The sequence below is a fragment of the Pseudochaenichthys georgianus genome, chromosome 4, assembly GCF_902827115.2.
Source record: "Pseudochaenichthys georgianus chromosome 4, fPseGeo1.2, whole genome shotgun sequence".
Taxonomy (NCBI): domain Eukaryota; kingdom Metazoa; phylum Chordata; class Actinopteri; order Perciformes; family Channichthyidae; genus Pseudochaenichthys; species Pseudochaenichthys georgianus.
In genome coordinates, this window is record NC_047506.1 from 40,220,060 (window position 1) to 40,244,200 (window position 24,141).

Below are 24,141 nucleotides of genomic sequence, written 5' to 3' on the forward strand. Positions count from 1 at the left end.
ACGTTAAAACCAATGACCATCAGAGAAATCAACAGAAAATGTCAGACAGGAGGTAATGCTAAAGCGAACAGCAGAAGAAGACAGACAGGAAGGAAACATTGATGGGAACACGGTATGGACTCCGTTTAAAGACTGGTTAGCGTAAAAGAAAGCCGTTGGTACACAGTGGAGCGGACAATTCTTTCCTAGCTCATGCAATTTGATCATTCTTAAATCTATATTGTAAAGTATTCAGATTATTTAGTATGTATCTGTGTAATAACCGTGTAATAAGCGATACATAGTTACTTATATCATATTAATGTCTTGGACTTGGTATAATTAAACCGAATCACTTACACATTTATGGAATTTATATTTCTATATTGGTTTGGTGATAAAAGACACACACACAGAAGTAAAACTAAAATAAGGGATACCTGAATTTACATTTTTAAGTGCATTTAATATAAAGATTACACCAATGGAGACAGCTGTAGCTTGAATACAGCATAAGAGAAAAAACAGACATACAATTATAAAATAAAATAAATAGAAAGTGATAAAACAAAAAAAGAGTCTTCAAAAAATAAATATGTACACTGACGCAGCACTCCTTAGACATACACACAGATACTTTGTTAAAAGATATTTAAAAACGTGGACGGCTGTTAAGAGAACTAGCGCTTAAGAACTTGAATTCCTCTCAACTGAATCTCTTAAATGTTAAAATAGAAGCTTTATAAAAGCTGGAAACAATCTCAAGATTAAATGTTAAAAGGCAGGTTAATTACAATCACGGGTAATAATATAAATCAGGTGAAATCAAGTCTACCCCACTACGATAAAACAACATTAAATGTCAGTTATTATAAAGGACTCTTCCAGAGTAAGGTAATTAAAAAAACAACACAAAAAAGGAAAGAGAGGTTTAAATGGTAACTAAATAGACCACAACACACACAAAGAGCTTAACAACATGCATTTGTTAAATAGAAATACCTGAACGTCTACGATTAAATGTGAACCAACTTTCCCCAAGCACATGAAACAAGTATAGAGCGACAGACGAGATGTTTACTTGCTCCATAGTTAGTGTTAACACTGCAAAAAAGGTAACTAAACTGGAAGCTGAACAGATGACGTATTAACCGAAGACGTGACAGTTGAAGTATGTAGAAAAAAAAAGTAGACGTGTCAAGGTCATCCAATTACAAACACAGATAAAAAGCAGAGCATCCTTCATATTTAAGAGTAGATTAAGCCTGTAGCATGGCGCCGTACCGTTCCAGTTAGCTGCTAGCGACAGCGTTGTGCATGTTTGGAAAGATGCACCAAACTGCCTTGTAAGGTGCACATTTTTCCCAGCTGAATGGTACGTTCCAGGTAGATGAACAATTGGTCTATTGTTCTAACCCTTCTCCGTCCAAGCTATGAAGCACTTTAACAGTAGCTGGATAATTTTGACCAAGTTAGACTCGCACAGGTCTATTAGTGGCAGTCAAAGGCAAAGGAAGTGAATACAAAAAGAGAGTGTGTGGCCCCTTGTTGGTGCTCAGTGTCTCAGATGAGGTGGGTGGTTGATCGGCTGAAGGTGTGGTATTTCCTCTCAAACATGGAATGCAGGTTGACCATGGAGGGGGAATGGCGAGCCTGTAAATATGAAACAGAGGAACACATAAGAGAAATAACAGTGTGTGTGTGTGAGGCAGCTGAGAAGAACATGTTAATACCCACATGTGTTGTTAGAGGATCACTGATATTGACATGTATTCTGCCTTCCTACACATCAACAAAGTCCAATCAGGGAAAATACATCAGCAGTAAAGGAGCGAGAAACAGGTTAGTTTTTTTGTGTTAAAAACTAAGGTAAACAGTGCCATTAATACCCCATGCTGTACATTGTTAACATCCTACCCACTCCCCCTGATGTACTACATGTGTGTGTGCAGTAGGGCTGTACGTTAAAATTGCACTTTCAAAACTAAATTCAGTTTGATGACCTTTACTTATAAAATGGGTATGGCTGATATGAAGTTAATAAAATACTAGCGATGTAACGATATACCGAATACCGCGGTAAAAAAACGTCCCAATACCGTCGTGACAATGACAAAATCTACCGCAATTTAAAAAAAAAAAAAAGTATATTTATATCTCTGTCAATAAGCCTCACCTTCTTGGCAAAAACTGTATTGTTTTTGAAGTGGTGGAGAGACAATGCAGTTTGACCCACTGCTGTCACCCATGGCCAAAGCATATCTCTCCGTCCCACTGAGGTGGCGTTAGACTTTTTCGCTGCCCGTCATTTTGACAGACAGGTTCGTAAAATATCCGTCATAATCCCTTATTACCCGTCGGGTCTGAACAGAGAGAGAGAGCACGCTCGTGAACTCTGTCAACGGGGGGGGGGCATGCACCTCGCGGGAGCGCGCACAGCGTAAAACAAAACCTAAAATAAAATATTCGGTTAACGCGACCACTGCTGTCCCAGCAACATCAGTACCAAGCGAGAGTTTTTTCCAGAGCAGGGGATATTGTACAGTTGCAAGAAAAAGTGTTGTGAACCCTTTGGATTCTCCACACATAAGAGGTTTCTCAATACTCAAATGTCCCCTCCTCGGTCCTCCGGTAGTGACCCGGAAATGAATTTCAGCGCGCCATGTTGAAGGACATCTAATTTCTCTAAATACACTTCGAGGACCGAGCATCGAGGAGGCTCTCTGGAGGAGCTATAACCGAGGAGACACTGATGCATCCTCCACGGATGCATTTCCGGGAACGGTGGAGGCGTGACCCACGGCCGGACTTATCTCAGCCAATGACAGCTCTGCATGCATCCCTTGGATATTATATTAGTAACTGCTTTCATCGCAACGCGATGTTTACAGTGAGAACAGCTGTGAGGTCCTGCAGAAAGCAGCGCAGTGTGTATAATATATATATCACTCAGTATAACAGGCCTACATTACTTTCTGTATTTGTATGCTGTCGTTTAGTAGATATCTACAAACAAAGAGTCGATATGATCTAAGACCATTTAGTGCTTCACATAATAAAATACACAACGGCTGTAGCCTGATTATGCTTTAGGAGCAGTAGGTGTGTGTGTTGTACAGTGTGTAGGTGCGTGTTGTACAGTGTGTAGGTGTGTGTGTGGTACAGTGTGTAGGTGTGTGTTGTACAGTGCGTAGATGCGGCGGACAGACGGGTCTCAGTTGATTTGGTGTCCTATGCTTACTTTTAATACTTGAACAACTTCTGGCCCGTAATTTCAATTCCCCATTTCAACGACCAGAGAGAGGGGGTGGGGGGATATATCCAGTCTCTGATTGTGTTACGTTATTATGAGAGTGCTCTCATACTGGTTTGATTCTGAAATTGTATATATTTATATAAATATATGTGTGTGTGTGTATATGTCCGCATATGTAGCCTGTTATTGTCTCATGACACCGAACTGTGAATGAATCAAAGTAAATATATAAGTCATCATGAACACATCTGCCCATCAGACAGAGGGCTGCTGCCTCCTGTCATCATTAATGGACGTCTCTTTAAAATGAGCGCTCAGAGGAGAGGAGTTCTCATTTCTCTAACCGCCTGCTGCTTCCCCTCCTCTCTCCTCGGTTCCCCTCCTCAGTCCTCCGCTCGCATCTCCTGCGGGCGGCACCAAGTCTCGAGGAGGGGAGTCGAGGATAGGAGTCGAGGAGGGGAAATGTGAGTATTGAGAAACCTCTAGCGTTGTGTGTTCCTTCCAAACAACTCAACTTTGGTTTCATCTGTCCACAGAATATTTTGCCAGTCGTGCCGTAGAACATCGAAACTTCAAACGTGCAGCAATGTTTTCTCTGGACAGCAGTGGCTTCCTCCGTGGTGTCCTCCATGAACTTCATTCTAGTTCAGTGTTTTACGTATCGTAGATTCGTCAACAGAGATGTTAGCATGTGCCAGAGATTTCTTTAAGTCTCTCGCTGACACTCTAGGACTCTTCTTCACCTCATTGAGCATTCTGCGCTCTTGCAGTCATCTTTACAGGACGGCCACTCCTAGGGAGAGTAGCAGCAGCGCTGAACTGTCTCCATGTATAGACAACTTGTCTCACCGTGGACTGATGACCATCAAGGCTTTCAGAGATACTTTTGTAACCCTTTCCAGCTTTATGCAAGTCAACAGTTCTTAATGGTAGGTCTTCTGAGAGCTCTTCTGAGCGAGGCATGGTTCACATCTGGCAATGCTTCTTGAGAATAGCTAATTCAAAACCGGTGTGTATTTTTTATAGGGCAGGGCAGCTTTAACCAACACCTCCAATCTCGTCTCATTGATTGGACTCCAGGCTGGCTGACTCCTGACTCCAAGTAGCTCTTGAAGAAGTCTTTAGCCTAGGGGTTCACATACTGTTTCCACCCTGCACTGTGAATGTTTACATGGTGTGTTCAATAAAAACATATCATTGTTTGTGTGGTATTAGTTTAAGCAGACTGTGTTTGTCTGTTGTTGTGACTTAGATGAAGATCAGAGCACATTTTATGACCAATGTATGCAGAAGTCCAGGTCATTCCAAAGGGTTCACATACTTTTTCTTGCAACTGTAAATGCCCAAACATCCCAGCTTATAAATACCTGGAAATGTGGACATTCTCATATTCCTAAAAACCTGTCTGATGATGCTGAGTGAGTGACTAGTGAGTTTGAGTTGAGTTACTTGAAAAACTAAAGTGAAACTTGATTTATTTTTTGGCAGGGTCTGATTATTAAATGTTTATTTGTGAGATGCAGTGGCACAAAGAAAATGCCTACTTTGTTTGGTAGTACTATATGTACAAAAACACTGGTTTTCTTGTTCCAGTCTGTTACTGTCACTTTGTTTTTGACACTTTAAAATACTGCTATCCTACTAAAATGCTGTACAAATCAGATTTATTATTTAATAAAGAAACATTTTCCGAGTAAAATATATATATATATATATATATATATATATATATATCTCGATAAATACCGTACCGTGGACTTGTTATCGCGATATTATCGTACCGTGAGTTTTTGGTATCGTTACATCCCTATAAAATACCACAATATTTTGTATCCAATACAATATGGACATTTCCCTGATATTGTAGCATCAACTATTGGAGCTTTCCAAAATATTTTTAAAATAAGATAATAATAATAATCATCGTCTTGTGGATGTAATGACTTGGCATGTTGAGACAAAAGACAAGTCGATTCTGACAATAACATCACTTTAAAGTAATGCAGGTATAAAAACCAGGAAAACACACTTGTGATATTAGGTCTCATATTACAATATTGATATATTGCTCATAGGGTTGGGGAGTAATGGATGATATGTCACGGGATTACATTATCATGATACCAAAGACTGTAACTGGAACAGTTGATCAGATGACTGACATTTCTAAAAATTGGGGATTACTAGCAAGAATTTGAGAAAAAACTCAAAAGAGCATGTACTGTTCTGTAGGCTAATACTCAAAGAGTGCATCTATACGCCTACTGCCTGAATCTGCTTTATGGTTTTCACTTTCTTTGCTTAATTTGATCTGTTTTTAATTCAGTAGGTGAACCTATATGTTCATAAAATATTTTCTGTCAGTTCAGATTTTATTTCTGCTTTTTTAAACTGTAGTATGTATGTGCTCATGTGTTTCAGTGTTGGTGTATCGGCTGCTGCCTGAATATGCTGAATGAAAGGCAGCTTTTCTATCAATAAAATCATTTTCTGTGGCACACAAGAGCTTGCAAAGAATATAATATGTTTATTATACGGTTAAATGTCGATTTACAGAAGCACGTTGCCCATAAACTACATGTCCCACAATGCATCTCAAATTTGACCGTTAAAAAAAAAAATCTGAATTTGACTGTTTTTCTTTCAAAATATGCCTTTTTTCTCAGAATTTGAGTTTTTCTCAAAATGTCACTTTGTTTTCCAGAATTTCGCTTTTCTTTTTAAATCATTTTGTGACATTGTCACCGAAAAGACTTGCAATTATTTGCCATAGACTTCTGCTTTCAGACGTAGTTAATTATGAAGTTATTACCCTATCCGATAATAATCCAATGCAGAGGCAATACTGTAATATAATATATAATGTTATATATATTAAATATTTATATAGTCTTAAAGTTACAACCGGCCCTTTGAGTGCAATCATATTTCCAATGTGGCCCGCAATGAAATTGAGTTTGACACCCCTGCTTTACGAGATAAAATGTCAGTAAATACCCCACTGGTGAATGTCCGAAGCTTCAATATTACATTACATTTCATTTTAATGTGTATAAATTAGATAACTAAACTTCACCACACCAAACATTAGCCACATTTAGCTTAGCGATGTTGTGACTGTGTAGTTCGTTTATAGCCTAAAGTTGTCTATTTACTTCGGAAGATTGTCCTTTGATTCAATCATTATTGAGGTAGTGTTAATGTGCGGAGGATAACCTTGCGACCAAAACATGTCATTATTCTAAACGGGTGTCAACATCAGAGCTTGGTTCCTTTGATATTTTGAATGTATAGCTTTTTGTCGAGGGAGCCGATAGCCGCTTTCACAACAAGTACTTTGCGGTACTTAGTCCCCCCCGAACTCTTTAGTCCCTGGAACTGTCCTGTAGATCGCGTTCACACCGGAATAAGTCCCTGGGGGAGGATTATGCAAATGAAGCCGCTGACGTCACTTCTTCTTCTTCGGGTTTACTGGCAGGCCGCAAACAACATCACTGCGTATACTGCAACCCGAAGTCCCCGGCCGGAAGTCCCCGGAGTTGGGGACTGGCTTCAGTAGAAGCTGCTGGGTAGCGTCTTCTGAGTAAATCGCCAGAAGCGCAGACACCTCCTAATCACTCCACCGCTCCCAGTTAGTCTCTCTACGTTGGTGCGCTGGGCTAATGCTAATAATGCTAAGGTGAGCAAATAAAATGGTAGCAAGGGGCGTGGTTTGGAATTTGCGCAGCCAATCAGAAATTGATAGTGTGGCCGACACACCCACGAACCATTTCCTCCCCAGGAAAGTACCACCTCTCTAGCAGGGGTGAAAAGGTTCGCACAAACTAGGTTCTAGTTCCAGATCTGCAAAAAGCAGTTAAAGGTGGTACAAATACTGCATGACCTGTCAGCACCAGCCTCCCTCCCCCTGAAGAAAACAGGACTCAACCCGTATGAAATCTCTTTTATGTCCCAGCTCTACACCAACTCGTTTACACCATTCTGAATACATCACAATATTAATAGCAACCACTTAGTGAACATTCCCAGCTACCATCGACCATTAGTCACCCGTGTGATTCCAAGGAGCAGCCATATTCCAAATCAACCCTTAAAATGCCCTGAATGAATGAACCTGATCTCAAATGGGGAGAAGCCCTACAACATGTTCTAACCCCCTCTTATCTAGACCATTATTAATCTAATCATAGGGTCTAAGCTTCTCAGGGTTGATTTGGGACAGGGTTGGCACCCTATGGTGATTGGATGTTAAAAAGGCCAACATACAGAGTAGGTAGAAATGATTAATTTTAAATTAAAAATGTTTTATTGGTGCACCCCTACACCAGAATTATGTTTGCTCACATCAGAGTCCAGAGTTGGGTTTAGCGCTGGTTTAGAGCAGAGTCTCCCTGCGAGGACTGGTCATGGTAGCCTTGCATGGGTCCAGGGGGGCTTGGGGTTCCCTACCTTTGACATAAATGGGCTGCTGAGTTGGGAACATAGGCTGGAACCCTACGGAGGGGAGGTGTCTGTACACAAGCTGGCTAGACTTTGGGCGGGAGTTTGGGACAGCGGGAATGGAAGCGGAGGTTGGGCGTACTGAAGAAGACTGTCGGGAAGGGGAGCGGGCTAACTGAGCTTGTGCTGGTCGGGATAATGGAGCATGGAGAATGGACCTGGATTCTCTGGTACTCGGGTCAAACTTGGGACTTTGGCTGCTATCAGGGGCAGCATTACGGACGGGGCTATGTGCTGGGCTGCAGGGGGTACAGATACAGATGGGGACCCTGGCTCTGACGAGAGGGTGGTCCAGGGAGTTCGAGCGCTGCACCACTGCACTGCTCTTGGCAGAATCGCTCAAACTGAACGTGGAGGTAGAGCGACACATCTAGAGCACATGACAGAAGGGAGAAACATGGAGCAGGCATTTACACATGAGACATGCAGAGAATATACATGCTACAATTAAAAGAGAAAGTATATCCTTTAAATAAAAGACAGAAATTACTGCTTTAAAAAAAGGAATAAGAGGCAAAGGAGAGAAAGATTAATTAAAGCTTTATGTTTGAGCAAAGCAGGGGGGGGGGGGAAATGTAATTATGGAAATACATCTTGATGGGCCAATAATGTATTTCTAAAAGGAAAATGCAAAACCTGCCCTACCCTGTTAAATTGTTAAACACAGACTTTAAAGAAAGTTCTAAAACGTAAACCCTTAGGGTTTTTGGTTGGATGCAGTATTTATAGCTGTCACTCAACTACTCAACTACTCTGTTTGTAATGAAGAAGTGCTAGAGGGGAAACATAATAAAGAATGCTTCCCGTTTTACTGAAGCTAAATTCAAAGACCAATTTTGACAAATATCAGTTAATTTAGCAACTTAAGCTCAAATAGGCCAGAGATTTTGTTGCACGTCTCTGCATTTTATTGGCCACCTCTGCCTTAATTACGATTATGGCTTACAACGATTACGAAAACAACGTAATCGAAATATAACGGTCATTTTTTTTTAATAATTGTTTTTCTTTTCTCTTTTTTTTAATTAATTTTAATTGGTTTTTCAGTTGAGTTATACTTAAAGTTCAGGGTAATCAACTGTTAAAAACATACTGTTAAAAAGAAATGATGTTTTCAAAGTAAATGGATAATCATTTTTAATAATCGTGATATCAATTATTGACCAAAATAATCGAGATTATGATTTTTGCCATAATCGAGCAGCCCTAGTTTCTAGCAAAACATTTTTAAGAGATGACATGAGCAGCCCTACCAGCATTTGCCATGGTGACTAAAACATTTTTATTTGGTCTTAGATTGTAGTTCAACATTTATTTCCTGTTACTTCTGGACCATGACGGTGGGCCAGCCTTTAATGTTTAACGGAGTGGAATATGTTGAATATGTTTTACCAAAATGTTGGCTATACGTTAAGGAGTTTTCAGGTTGTGACAGTGCACTGCAACATGTTTGTTGATCTTGTGTATTGGTATTTATTATTTTGATATTATTTATTTAAATGTAGATATGAATGTATAATTTATTTTATATTGGTTTTTCAGTTGATTATCCTGAACGTATTATTCAACAGTTAAAAAGTTCAAATTATTATTTGTATTTGTTTTATAGTACAATAAATGAATGTTTTCAAAGTCAATGAATAATCGCATTTAATAATCGCAATTACAATTATTGACCCAAATAATCGAGATTATGATTTTTGCCATAATCGAGCAGCCCTAGTCTCAGGGTTTCTTAATATTTAACAACCTATTAATGTGTCATACCCACTTAACGGGAAGAAACTCAGCTAACTGACGATATGAACAATTTTTAGTTAAACAAAACACAACTCTAACGCCGAGCCTCTTAATTAGCAATAAGCGAAAAAATGCTAACGCACTTAGAACAGAACTCACGGTAGAAATACTTTATTACAAACAATATACTAGCTAGCAAGCTGAGATTCCACATATGCTAGGGGTATAAGTATCATCACTGAGCGATCAAAACTCACGGCAGGGGAAGCAAACCCAGACATCACACAACGTAGCTTTACGGGACTTTACGGGAAAATAAGTCTTATCGTTGCTGTTTTCTGATCAAAAGTTGTGTTCAATGGCATTAAAACGCATAGAATGCTGCTGAAGGTTAATCCAATGTCTCTGTGTCACTTTGAAATTATTACTGATATAACATCATTCTATTTTTGTCAAAAACTGAGATTTCATATTAGCTGTTATTAGCACTATTAGAGCTACAACCCAGCTTCCGGTTTTGGGCATTCTGGCAACACATCACTCATTCACCAATGGGTAATGTTTAGATGGATTTGAGGAACTTCCCATCGATTCTATTGGCTCTAACGGTTCAAAAGTGGTGTCAATCATCAAAATCGACCGAGGGGGGCTAGAGATGTGGAAAATGCACCCAAATGACCCAAGAAGTGGTTTATTTCCTCTAAATCTCTCTAAAAAGGTCAAATTTAACTTGTTTTGCATACATTTTTATACAGGGTACTTATATGTTATAGTTTGGATTCCTAAAGCTTTTAGTCTACTATCCCATCATTCAAGGGTGGTTTTCACGGAGTAATGTTTTTTTTTTGGAAAGACACTATAATTTACTTTTTTTTTTTACTATGTTCAATCTGAACTTACTTTAAAATAAAAAAATGTTATATTGATTCTGACTTTTCTACATTCAACTCACAGGTTTATCATTGCTTTGAGAAAAAATATTATTCATTTGTTCTGGGAATGTAATTTTTGAGCCTGAGGCCTGAAAAACAGGCTCAGGGCTTAACAGGTTAACCGATAGTATTTAGAAAAGTATGAAAAAAAGGATGTAAATTGCTAAAATAAAAAATAAATAACAGTCCTGAAATGCTTAAGCGCACAAGCCTTTTTCCTTCTTTTTATTAAGCCGGATCAAAACAACCAAGACTCACTAAAAGCTGGTTCATCATCGATTGACCGAGTGATCAATCGCCTGGTTACTCAGCAAAGATAGAAAGAGTAGAAATTAAGTTAGGAACAGATATACGGAAAGATACTTCGAATAGATTAAAACCTTCTAATAATTGTGTTATGATGTTGATCATAAAAGAAAAAGGAAATTAAAGAAGACTTTCAATCACTATGAACTTGGACATGAGAGAGCATCGTGTCTTATCGTTCATGTAACAGAAATACTTACAGACAGAGTGGCGCTGCTGCCGATGCGGTTTTCACAACTCAGCCTTTTCTCATCAGGAGTGTTGTTGGCCATGAACGCCCTCTGGATCACACGCTTGGGGGTCTTAGTGAAGGAAAACGCCCTCGTCACCTAGAACACAGATACACACAGAATATTAGCAATGCGTATTGTATTTAAATATTCGACGGGTTAGTTGAATACTGGATTCTGATGGTCAATTTGTCCATTTAGATCAATTAACCATCAGTTGTGGCCAAAACTGGGATACTTTTTGAATATTAATTTTTTTATATTTGTGAAGAACACAAAACGCTGTATTTATGCTGGCTTAACCGTCCTAAGCAAGGTAAAGAAAAAGAGAAGAACAAGAATAGAGTGAAAAGTCAACGGGTTACAAAACAAATAGAGCTGGACGCCAGAGAAATCAGCAGAAGACAAACCGGAAGCAAACACTAAATGAAACATCAGAAGACAGACAGGAAGTAAACACCGAAGGAAACAGCAGAGGAAGACAGACAGGAAGTGAAAGCTAAAGGGAACAGCAGAAGAAGACAAACAGGACTTAAACACTAAAGCGAACAAAAGAAGACAACAGACAGGAAGTGAACACCAAAGGGAACAGCAGAAGAAGACAGACAGGAAGTATACACCAAAGGGAACATGGGCCGTTTCTCAATGTCGAGAATACCTGCTGCAGAGCCACTATTTCAAGTATACTACGGCACCGAATGCTGGGCATTTAACATGCATTCCTTCGGCGCCACTCGATGACGTAGTATACTTGAAATAGTGGCTCTGCAGCAGGTTTACTCGACATTGAGAAACGGCCACGGTTTGGGCTAGGGACTGGTAACTAAACCCGGTATTAAGTGGGCCCCGGGGCTACTTCTTTAAAGATCGTGGTGTCTATAAGCTCTCATGTTATCGGTACTGGAGCAATTAAAAATAAATATATTTATTATTTCGACATAAACTTTATCTTGCACATTTTGTCCAACCAATTTGCAATGTCATTATTTTTGCTCTCTTCACTCCATAAGAGCGATCTCTCTCTGTGTGCGGGGGGGAGAAATTACCAGTTTGCGACTGCCATAACTTGAAGCTCTGTAGGCCCAATTACGTGTAAGGTGGGAGCAGTACACAGATCTTGTACTTGAGTGATATAGAAGTACCAGAGTATAGGAATACTCTGTTAGAATTAAAAGTCCTGCATTCAAAATGTTACTCAAGTAAAAGTACAAAAGTATCAGCATCAAAGTAGTCGTTGTGCAGATTGGTCCATTTCAGAATAATATATATGATATGTTTTATAATGATTGATCATTAAAGTGTTATCAAAGCTGGTAAAGGTGCAGCTAGTCTGAATGACTTTGTAGACTGCAGGGTAGCTTGTGAATTTACTCCAGGTGGAACTAAAGTCTGATTTAACACTTGATTATATTTCACATCAGTAATCGAAATCTGCAAAGGTATTTAATAAATATAGTACCATAAACGAATACACGTACCATATTTACCTCTGAATTAGGGCTGTGGCGATACACTAATCTCACGATACGATACACGATATTCCGCCAACGATACGATATATATCACGATATTCAGCCAACGATACGATTCGATACGATATAATTCGATACACTTATATCATTTTCTGAAAGATTTTAAAGGGACAGTGGGATTTTGGTGACATCTTGTGAGTGTTCCATTGACTTGGATTGAATTAATTCAACTGAAAACTGAAAGCATCAATTATACAATATATGGCTCTTGACAGAGAGTCTACTGCTTGCAAATGCTGGACAAAATGAATCAAAAGATGTGGTGAGAAAATTAGTTTCATTTATTGAAACAGTGCAAACTAGCTTACAAGCCTTTGAAACGTAAGTACATAAAGTGCAGTATCACAATGGACAATGGAGAATTAAAAGGTGCAGCAGGTGGCCGAACACGGGGGATTTGAATGGGACTTGTTAGAAATTAAAATCAATGTTTTGATGGCATAAAGTACCATAAACATACCGTCAGTTTAAATGCTGTTTTATACTGAAAAACCAGAAGTTGTTGTGCACAACCAGTTGTTGAGCTTTTATTCTGAAAATCCTTCATCTCCGGTTAGCATTTAGCATGTGGCTAATATACAATTTCCTATAGAGGTGAATTTAGTAGCGATATGACACGGAGTGTTGCACACCGAAACCTACTGATTTCAACACTACAACTATAGACGTCAAGATATTATTATTGCTGAATATTAAATGAAGGTACAGTTTATTTGAATACGTTTGTTTACAGACGTGGGAGTATTGATTACAGCGTTTAAAATGTATTAAATGAAAAGTCATGAAAGAGATAAGGAGGAGAAAAGGCGTTTAGTTTTATATTTAATGTGCAATGTCTGAATCCTCTGTAATGCGCAACAACGGACATTGGAGACGTGGAGGGCCGATCCCCAGCAGCGCCAACCGGCCCACAGGGAGGATTCAGCAGAGGATATTTAACAGCTGGAAAGGTGGAGCTCGCTCTCTTCCCTTCGCTCACGAGAGCCAGAACACAGCTGTTTTTCTGACTGAACCATCTTCTGCTTGTAACATTACCGCGCTTTTTATTAATTAAAGTATACATTTGAACCTTCTCAGAGACTCAATTAGTCTCCTTTTTAAAGCTTCTCTCCTGGACGCGAGTATAACGAACACAGTTATCAGACTTAATGTATAGATACCCGCGGCTGAAATATCGATACTTTCTCGGAAAACTAAATATCGATATATATCGCAGGATCGATTAAATTGCACAGCCCTACTCTGAATTGTAGTGGAGTCGAAGTTCAAAGTAGCAAAACTTGAAATACTTCAGTAAAGTACAAGTATCCCAAAATGTACTTAAGCACAGTAATTTAGTACATCTACATAGTTACTTACTGCAGGGATGTTATGTGTGCTAGGAGCCCAGAATCCACTCTATACATAAAATAAGATTGATAAGCAGTATCGGTAAGAGTAGTAGTACCGTTAACATCGTAACGATACCCATCCATAGTATGGGCTCTGGTCATGTTTGAAGGCTTATTAATGGTAAAGAAAATGTGAACAGACCTGGACAATTAGGAAGCAGAAATGTGCTATGTCAATTTATTGATTTATTTAGTCAGAAGCTGTGTAATAGGCAGGACAATATGGCAGGGTTCTTTTCGGACTGGCTCACTGCATATTATCTTTTCTTGGATGTGGAAAATTACTTGACAGTGCTCTCTGCTTAACTACATTTTTAAGAGTGATATTGTTTCTAAAATACCACAAACATAATCTTGGCATTTTTTGTTACCAAAAATAAAACAAACTTGTCGATACCACAAAATCTTGATCACACTAAATTGGCAATTTATGCAAGCCACTTTATCAGGTGTGCATTACAATTTTACTGTTCGATTTTTTTGTCCGTTTATTTAAATGTGGGGTGAAGTTTAAATTATTGTCATTTGAGTTTGAGAAACTGTTGTCATTTTTGTTTTATCACAGAAGTATTTGAAAAGTCAGGAATGCAATAAAAAACCTGACGCCATGTAATGACTGCGTCAGGTAGAACAAATGTAGCCTTGTAATGTCTCTGTGCCTTTTAAAAACACGTTTTACTGCTATCTTACCTTCTGCTATTAGCTTTTGTGAAACTTACTGAAAATGTTCAGTATCTGTCAAAGTTTTTTTTATAAGAGGCAAAACATCTTGCCATCTGTAGTGCTTTTATTATTATCTGGGATGAGTAGTAGTAGTAGTAAAACAAATTGGTAGAAGGACTGACAGTCTAAAATGTATAAACATACTATGTTGTTGTTCTCGGTAATTTGTAGTGCTGTCAATTGAATTACAAATGTTATTGCATTAATCACAATAATAATCTGTGATTTGTAATGATCAATCTCAAGTTTAAATACTACTTTAAAACAATAACTCAAACATGTGTGGTGTTGTAATAAAGAAATGCATGACAAATTAGTAAGAGAAATCAGAAGGCTTTTTATTTTATTATAACATGATTCCGGAATTTTTGGCATGGAGTCGACCATTTTCTTACACTTAGCTAAAGCTACAACAAAGCCGTTGACACAGAAAGCCGCTGTGATTTCCCTCTGTCTAACACAGTGGTTCTCAACTGGTCAGGCCTCGGGACCCACTTTTTCCTTTGACAATAAATCGCGAACCGAAATTTGAACCACTGAAAACTATTCAACAAAAAAAAAAATCATGCTGTAATACATACGCTTTTCAGCATACAATATTAATTAAAGTGAAGTACAGTGCATATATCCCTCATATCCCTTCACAGAACTAAAGTATGCTTTTAAAAAAGGTTTAATGAGACGATGGAATCAAAGCTGAACTGTATAACACATGCTGAAAACCCAACCGCAGAAGGGGGGTCTGGGGGGATTCTCAGACTCCCCCAGGAGATTCTTTGATCTCCGGTACTTCCAGTCCAACGCACATTGTTAGAAAATCGTGCCTTGAAAATAAAAGTAAAAAAATACTTTTTTTCTCTTCACTCACACATCTGCGACCCACTCGAAATGGGTCCACGACCCAAAAGTGGGTCGCGACAAACCAGTTGAGAACCACTGGTCTAACACAGACAAGGCATATTATATCTGCTGCTATCCTATTGCAAGCACTATCTGTTCCAACAGCGACCCTGTCCGCTCTTGCCCACTCCTGTGCAACTTTAACAAAATTAATTAAAAAAAACGCATGGTTCAACAAAATGCCTTTTCTCTGTTTTCACCACACCTGAATAACAAGTGCAGTTTCGTCTTTATACCAAGAAAGTGATATTTTTTACTGATGTCCAGTGGTCTGTGATACATGTCTCATGTGCCGATTCCTCCGCTTTCTTTGCCTTTTAAAAGGTGGAATATGTAATTTATTTCAGAAATCCTTTGTTATATTCCATGGAATCTTAACATAGGGTGACCAGACGTCCCCGTTTTCCGGGGACAGTCCCCGTTTGCATTGCCCTGTCCCCGGTTGAAACTGTCCCCGTTTTTTAATATATGTTAAAAACACATAGCAACGGGAAATAAAACGTTTCATGTCAGGAAACACTGGGTAAACACTACAGCCTGTGGTCAAGCCAGCCCCCACTTCGGAAAAAACAGTCAAGCCAGCCCGCACGTTGTATTGCGGTGCGCGAATATCCTATGCATTACTGTACGGTAGAGGCCTGTAAAAACTGCCTTCAAAATAAAAGCGTTTACTCTTGTCAATAACAAATATACCTAAAAAACACACCAAACATATTCATATAAACTGGAGTTTAAATTAAGAAATATGTACTATATAATATGATAATTATAATAATTTAAAACAAACTACGTATAACTACCACATTATAACTGAGTGAATGTAAAATGTAAGGATACAGTTATGTATGAAGGTAGATATGGTGCAAAATGCGAGAGCGTGTAAAACCTGATGTGAGCACTTGCAGAAAAAAAAAACTGAGCTTGTGTGTACATACATTCACACTTATACATATCCACATAACTGTGAACCAAATGTACACTTGTAAAAAATATCCACGTAACTGTGAACCAAATTTGAAGTCACAGAAGAAGAAAAAAAGTTTTGTAGCTTGTAGAAAAAAAATGAACTTAGTGATGAAATGTTCACTTGCAGGAAAATAATTTTTTTTTAAAAATATATTTTCCATTACAACTGCAACTTGGTTATTACAACCTCTCAAATCAGTCATTACAACTTGACGAATCTGCTCTGTGGCAGTATAAATCGACGAATCTGCGGCCTTGACTTTTGCTACACTTCTTGCGATAAATGTGTCGCAAAAGTAATTTTCACCTGGGGGCTAACGGTTCGTGTCGCTACCAGTCCGCTGACATGGCGCGTCAATCAACGGTAAGTTTTGCCCATTACTTGCCCAGTATTACTTTGAATATTATTATTGTGATTGAGGATTAAATCCGCTTTGAAGACCACCGTTTTATATCGTGCAGTTTAGCGGCAAAATAACGTCAGTTAGCCAGCTAACACTAGCTTTGTTGAGTTTATTCTAGCTAAACAAGTAGTGGTTGTAGTCTACAGCAGTAATTAATATATTATAGCCAACTGCTTTGGCACTAACGGTTGATAACCGTTTATGAAAATAAAACCAATTGAACTGTGCTGAAATAATGACAAGTTTTATGATTGTCTTGGGCTCCTGCTGTGTTTTTAAAGCCTTTGTAAATTATCCATGCTATTTTCTATTTAGCTAACGTCGAAGTAGTGTATGTGAAATCAACCTCACAATAAGATGTGTGTATATTACAATTATTAACCTGTTAAATCCCGAGCCTGTTTTTCAGGTTTCAGGCTCGAAAATGACATTCCCAGAACAAATGACCATATCTTCCCTTCTAAAAAGGGTTAAATTAATAATCTTTTTTCTCAAAGTAATGATAAACCTGTGAGTAGGTTGTAGAAAAGTCAGATTCAATATAGATGTTTTTTATTTTAAAGAAAATTCAGATTGAACATGGTAAAAAACTGTAAATTATAGTGTCCGTTTCCAAAAATATGTTGTACTTATAGTGAAAACTAACCTTGGATGATGGGTTAGTAGACTAAAAGCTTTAGGAATCCAAAGTACAACATATAATAAGTACCCTGTATCAAGATTGATGCAAAACAAGTGATATCTGACCTTTTTAGACAGATTTAGCAAAAAAAAAACCTCTTCTGGGGCCATTTGGGTGAATTTTCCATATCTCTGGCCGCCCTTGCTGGATTTTGACATGTGACATCTCTTTCTGACCGTCGGAGCCAATGGTATCGAGGGGAACTCCCACATAGTCCTTATTTGGTAATGTGTGTGTGTGTGAGACTGCCACATAGCCTAGACTGGAAGCAGCAGCCACTCTGGTGGCTACCATTAGCAGCTAACATTTGCTCTCCGATTTGTACATAAAAATGGAATTATGGATTATAAATGAAATCATTTTTTTTATACAGAGACGTTAAATACCTATGGATTTACCGATTCAGCCGCGTTTTTTCTGGTTTTAATGCCTTTGAACACGTCTTTTGATCAGATTGACAGTTACGGTGCGACGATATCCCTAGAAGCTCCGTAAAGGTATGTGTTGTGATGTCTGTATTTGTTTCCCCTGTCGCGAATCCGGATAACTCAGTGATGATACTATATACCTAAATAATCTGTGGAACCTCAGCTTTAATCGGATATCTTGTATGTGCAGCTACGATAAGTAATAAGGGTACTTTTATCTTGAGTTCTGTGCCAATGTCCGTTAGCATTTTTCGCTAACGGGTCACTTAGATGCTTCTTATGAGACTTGTGTTTTGTTTTGGTAAAAATGGTTTGTATCGTCAGTTAGCTGAGATTATCTCCGTTAATCTGGTATAACACATTAATAGGTTCTTAAATATTAAGATCCCCTGAGACACAGTGTCGTGAAAAAAAAACCCGCCGACGGGGACCTTGGGGTTTAACAGGTTAATGTCATATTTCAAGATGATTACTTAGATATTACAATATGGTTGGTTGAGCTGGAGTTCATTATTGAGCTTACACGTTAACGTGAGTCATATCTGAAGAACGAACCCAAACCTTGTTGTTTTTATTAATTGCATTACCAAATTGATATCAAATAAACAGTAAGCATTGGTAACACAACTTCCAAAGTTACCGTAAAATAAAAAAGGACCCTGACTCGGACAATACACAATCCAACATGTTCAACAGAAGAGAATAAGTTATATTGTTTGTACACATGGTACTTTACATATCCGTTTGTTTAAGGTGTCCAGGTGATGCAGACAGGCTGGACCAGAGAGTGAGAGACAGAACTGGACTCCTCACAGCAGTGAACTTCAGCACAGGTACACATACTATTTTTTCATACTGTACAAAGAATCAAGAAAGATATTGGTTTAAATAAATGAAGTATTGACTTTAATACACTGATATACATTCCATTAAACAATACTAGATCACCTACACATCAGTGAAGTTGAGGGTTTTTTCCATGCAAAAGGTTACATTTAGATGTTAACAAGCAATATGATTTTTTCAGCTTTCTAATTTAATGTATTGAAGGCAAAGATATTTAACACATAGTGAGAACTGCTACTATTTATCTCTCAATATTGTCTGTAAAAACGTGGTAACAGTTATTCTTTCAGTGAGACAACAGAGCAAGCTTCTACAGTTGCACTACGTTTTGTAACAGTTAAATATTATTTTGATAATAAAATATATTTCAATGTTGATGAATTTCATACTGTTCATTCATAATCTGATTACAATTAAAAAAAGAATTATATCAACAGCCCCTAAACACACCTCTTTCATAAATAACACACTTGTTCTGCAATAATATGTTTTATGTTTCCTGTCATTTTTGTTAGGAAAGGACATGCCTGAAAGACACGACTCAGCATCTCCTCCTTCTCTGAGGGTCAAGAAGAACATCCAAGAGGAAAATTAAAAGCTGATGTTATGAGATTTTAAAACCAGTACAGGACATTCACTAAGAAACTACTTTTATTGTGAAAACAAAGATCTGCACACCGAATATTTTTGTAGTCCATCAGGACCATCATTTGTTTGTGACGCTGCCTGCACCTCAGAGAAGGGGTGGTTATAGTCAGGCTAATAAAGTGTGGCGAAAAACATAGTCAGCTGATGGGATGCATCTATTTCCACATCTACACTCCAGCAGATTATTTCTATTTGCCTCACTTTATGAGCTTCACATCACCTGTGCCTTGTACCGCAGAGTTTGCAACATCACAAATAAATGGGGCCAATCTTCAGTCAGATGTGAATGTGGAATCTAACATTTTCAGTAAGAATAACGGACAAAAGGAGTGCAAATACAAATACAATTTATTGAAATGTGAACCAAAAGTTAATCAAAAATGTTTTAAATAAAAAGCACATATGGACAGAATGTGTAAACCTATTAAATGTATAAGTAAACACATTTAGTCAACAGTGACAGACTAGGCCTGTGCAGTTGGTATCAGCTCCTCCATCAGGCCTGGTCCTCCTCATAAAGACCCTCAGTCCTATCCAAACCAACAGACAGGATGTCCATCACACGGAGGTTTCTCCCTGAAGTCTCTGCAGCTCTCTGGACACCACGCTGTCTCAATCCGTCCACACTGAATATGAGAGGGGGAAAATGAAAAAAATAAATGCTTTAGACAATAAGAAATATAAAGTTGACAGTTGAGTTGCTCAGTTTTTTTAGATTGTCAATACTATTACTGTATAACTAATATCCTAGGTTAAGAGGCACATTCAAATAAAGATTGGTCTTTAAATACATTTTGTCTCTTGAATTGTTTGTCTAAAGTCAAGGATCTAGAACTGGTACTTGTAGTTTTAATGATACAGTCTGGTTATTATGCTGTTTGGAGGAGGCATCACAGGTAAGAGTACTAACTAGCTACCATCACATGTACCTTAGCTTGACTTAAATGTATTACACGTATAAAATATAAATAACTAATGTCATGCAAACATATCAATATTTGCTTGATTCCAGAGTTGAATTTAGCACAATTGCATACAAACGTCAAGGGATTTTAAGATTCTGAAGTATTCGTTCTAAATAGAAAATAGCATGGATAATTTACAAAGGCTTTAAAAACACAGCAGGAGCACAAGACAATTATAAAACGTGTCATTATTTCAGTACAGTTCAATTGGTTTTATTTTCATAAACGGTTATCAACCGTTAGTGCCAAAGCAGTAGGCTATAATATATTAATTACTGCTGTAGACTACAACCACTACTTGTTTAGCTAGCATAAACTCAACAAAGCTAGCTTTAGCTGGCTAACTGACGTTATTTTGCCGCTAAACTGCACGATATAAAACGGTGGTCTTCAAAGCGGATTTAATCCTCAATCACAATAATAATATTCAAAGTAATACTGGGCAAGTAACGGGCAAAACTTACCGTTGATTGACGCGCCATGTCAGCGGACAGGTAGCGACACGAACCGTTAGCCCCGCAGTCATCCGGTTCGACCTGACTGTGGCTGTGACTGACCCGAGCCTCGCCGTTCTGATAGCTCCGCCCCTTCGCTCGAACCCCGCTCCCTCCCCCCACATCTACAGATGGAAATTACTTTTGCGACACATTTATCGCAAGTAGTGTAGCAAAAGTCAAGACCGCAGATTTGCCGATTTATACTGCCATAGAGCAGATTCGTCAAGTTGTAATGACTGATTTGAGAGGTTGTAATAACCAAGTTGCAGTTGTAATGGAAAATATATTTAAAAAATATGTATTTTTCTGCAAGTGAACATTTCATCACTAAGTTTATTTTTTTTCTACAAGCTACAAAACTTTTTTTTCTTCTTCTGTGACTTCAAATTTGTTTCACAGTTACGTGGATATTTTTTACAAGTGTAAATTTGGTTCACAGTTACGTGGATATTTTATACAAGTGTACATTTGGTTCACAGTTACGTGGATATTTTATACAAGTGTACATTTGGTTCACAGTTACGAGGATATTTTATACAAGTGTAAATTTGGTTCACAGTTACGTGGATATTTTATACAAGTATGCACACAAACTCAAGTGCTCACATCAGATTTTACACGCTCTCGCATTTTGCACCATATCTACCTTCATATTATGAAGACATATCTGACATTTCCACTGGGTGACTAATTTCATTTGATGTTGACACCATCTCACAACACTCCTAAAATAACATTACTTTCTGAAGCACAATTTAAAATGTATGCTGTTTAAAATTTCAAATGAGATCTATTGTCCATCTATATTTTGATTAATATTTAATGGAATCTGTCCATAATCAAAGAGTCATTCGAAGTCAATCAAATACTTATTTCACTTCAGGGTGATAGCAGGACACCCCATCTCGTCAATCAGAGAAAATCAGGACAATCTGATGTAGAGTTTCAAAATAAAATACCTTTGTAGTCTCATATATGAGCTATCGTCCTTCTGTTTGTATCCAACAGTTAAAATGTTAGAATTACATTGAACCAGAATTGTCCCCCTTTTTTCTTTAACAGTGAAGAAAATTGGATATGTTAATGAGATTTTGACCGCAAAACTAAAAATGTCCCCGGTTTTAATTTTGAGAATCTGGTCAATCTTAATCTTAACATCCCGATAGCAATGAATATATTAAATGCTTTGACAATAAATACATTAAAAAAATTCATCTGTGGAAGCCGTAGCGCTGTAAAAAGCACGACCAATCATTTTAGCCGGCCCTGCTGAAATAACTGGATGGCCTACCTGCCTGTCAGCCTTCCATCTGTGCACAAACTTATCTCGTGGTTTTGTGCACGTTCGTGTGTGTTGGAGGAGGGGCTCTTTCGACATTCTGGCGATTTATGCAATGTGTGTATATACAGACCTACTGTATGTATCCATACAGTAGGTCTGAAACAAACTAGAGTAATGGCTGCACATTTGTTATTTCCTCTACATTGCATCGCCCAATAATAACACTGCATGAGCACTAGAGTTGAGCTGCTAACAGAATTAGATAGTACTTTTTGCGTTGTGCAGCTGTTTCTATCAAAGTTTGTTTTTTAGTTGGCAATTGTGAAACAAGATATGTTTGTACAAGTAAATGGCCTTATGCGAAGGCATTCTACATAACTGTACAATGGAAAAAGTGCACTGATTCAACTGATAGAATGTGAACCAACCCATGATTCAATATCCATATTAAGGGGGCAGTACTGGTCTGCACAGAGTTGGCAGCTCAACATAAATACGTAATCATGACCTCCCCCTGGAAAAAGTGCAGTTGGTAAGGTTAATGATGAGAAAGTGATTTTTCTACCTTTTTAGAGGTCTTCTTGATGGCCCTGGAGGCTTTGCTCAGGGTGCTGTCCATATCCTTAGTGCTGACCTGGAGCTTGTCAGGGTCTGTGCTCTGAATCAGGTCCTCCTGGTAACCACACAAAACACAGCTTCAAACTCAATGCAATAAATCATGCCCAAAAGTGTAAAACTCATGCAATCAATGCAGATACATTATGATTTAGTTGCAGGAGGGGGTGTGTAGTAGGATTCAAGCAGACACATTGTCTTTCTCTCACACCCCCCACCCTGCAGTGGGCTTGTTAACAAGCAGGGCTCCATCTCGTTGGTATTCACAGTGTAGCGCTGACCCAGTGAAACAGCATTAGGAATGCAGCTGCAACATGGAGCAGACCGGAGGCCAACATCGCCCCCTGCTGCTTCTCTGCTAAATATAGCAGGCAGCCTCCCCTCTATGTCTTCCAGTGGACTCGTTAGGCCTAATCAGGCCTTCCATCATTTCCCCAAACCAGGGTAAATGAACAGATATTCTATGTTATTTTTTATGATGTACATTATTTAAACACAGGGCTCTGTCTCAGGAGTGTTCATGAACCATTCAGTCGGTTGGTGGTTCAATCCCTCACTCAACATGTCCAGGTGTCTTTTAACTACTGCCAATAGTCCTCAGGATTACTGATTACAACTCATTTGTAGTTACCTTTGTTACTGACAATTGATCTTTGTGGTTGGGTTGCACAATTTGCAAAATGTTGCGTTTGTTTGATTTTGCAATAGTGACAAGATTCACTATAATGGAAGGGAAGCCCGTTTTTGCATCATAAATCTCATTGTCATTGAGAGAGGATATATTCTGTACTAAACATATGTTTTAATCGGTCTTTAAAATATGATTTAAAATGTATATCGCTACAGCACCAAAACACAACATAGATCTTTATGACCGCAAACAAATATCGCGATTCCTGCCTTTTGAATATTGCCATTTTGATACATTTCGATAAATCAACAGCCTCACCTGGAGCCAGGTTATAGTATTCTTTGGAACAGTATGTGTTTTACTTACAGGGGTCAACGCTAACTTTTAAAAGTGTTTTTTTGCTTTTGGTTACCAAAACTGAAAATACTTAAGTGGTAGGAAACTTGTCCACCCTCAATTGCTGGTATACAAAACCCCAGTAGTGCAGCTGCTGTCATGTTCTTCACAGATCCACAAATGAATTGAGCAAGTCACTAGTTTCTTGGTCATCCGTTGTCTCCCTTTCAAATGTGGGTTTTCTTGACCTTTGTGCTGACCCCCACCATAGATCCACTGGCCCTTCAGCATTGAAGTCTTGGATTGGCCAGACTAATACATTTCTAATGTTAAATAAATGAAAACCATTCAT

The 24,141-nt window shown here is 38.3% G+C and overlaps 1 protein-coding gene across 4 annotated transcripts in view; it reads right to left on the bottom strand.

Moving 5' to 3' along the window:
* Nucleotides 1-424: 424 nt before the first annotated feature.
* Nucleotides 425-24,141, bottom strand: part of ect2 (epithelial cell transforming 2) — an 80,887-nt gene continuing 57,170 nt past the window's right edge. For 3 of the 4 annotated variants that reach the window (XM_071203011.1, XM_034081929.2, XM_034081928.2), the window contains 4 exons: nucleotides 22,773-22,880; nucleotides 10,914-11,042; nucleotides 7,580-8,105; nucleotides 1,542-1,632 (listed from right to left, as the gene is read on the bottom strand). In XM_071203011.1, coding sequence (XP_071059112.1) covers nucleotides 7,611-8,105; nucleotides 10,914-11,042; nucleotides 22,773-22,880 — 732 coding nt within the window. In that variant the 3' untranslated portion in view covers nucleotides 1,542-1,632; nucleotides 7,580-7,610. Of the gene's footprint in view, nucleotides 1,633-7,579; nucleotides 8,106-10,913; nucleotides 11,043-22,772; nucleotides 22,881-24,141 lie in introns of all 4 variants that reach the window. The other variant, XM_034081930.1, reaches the window with a different exon arrangement.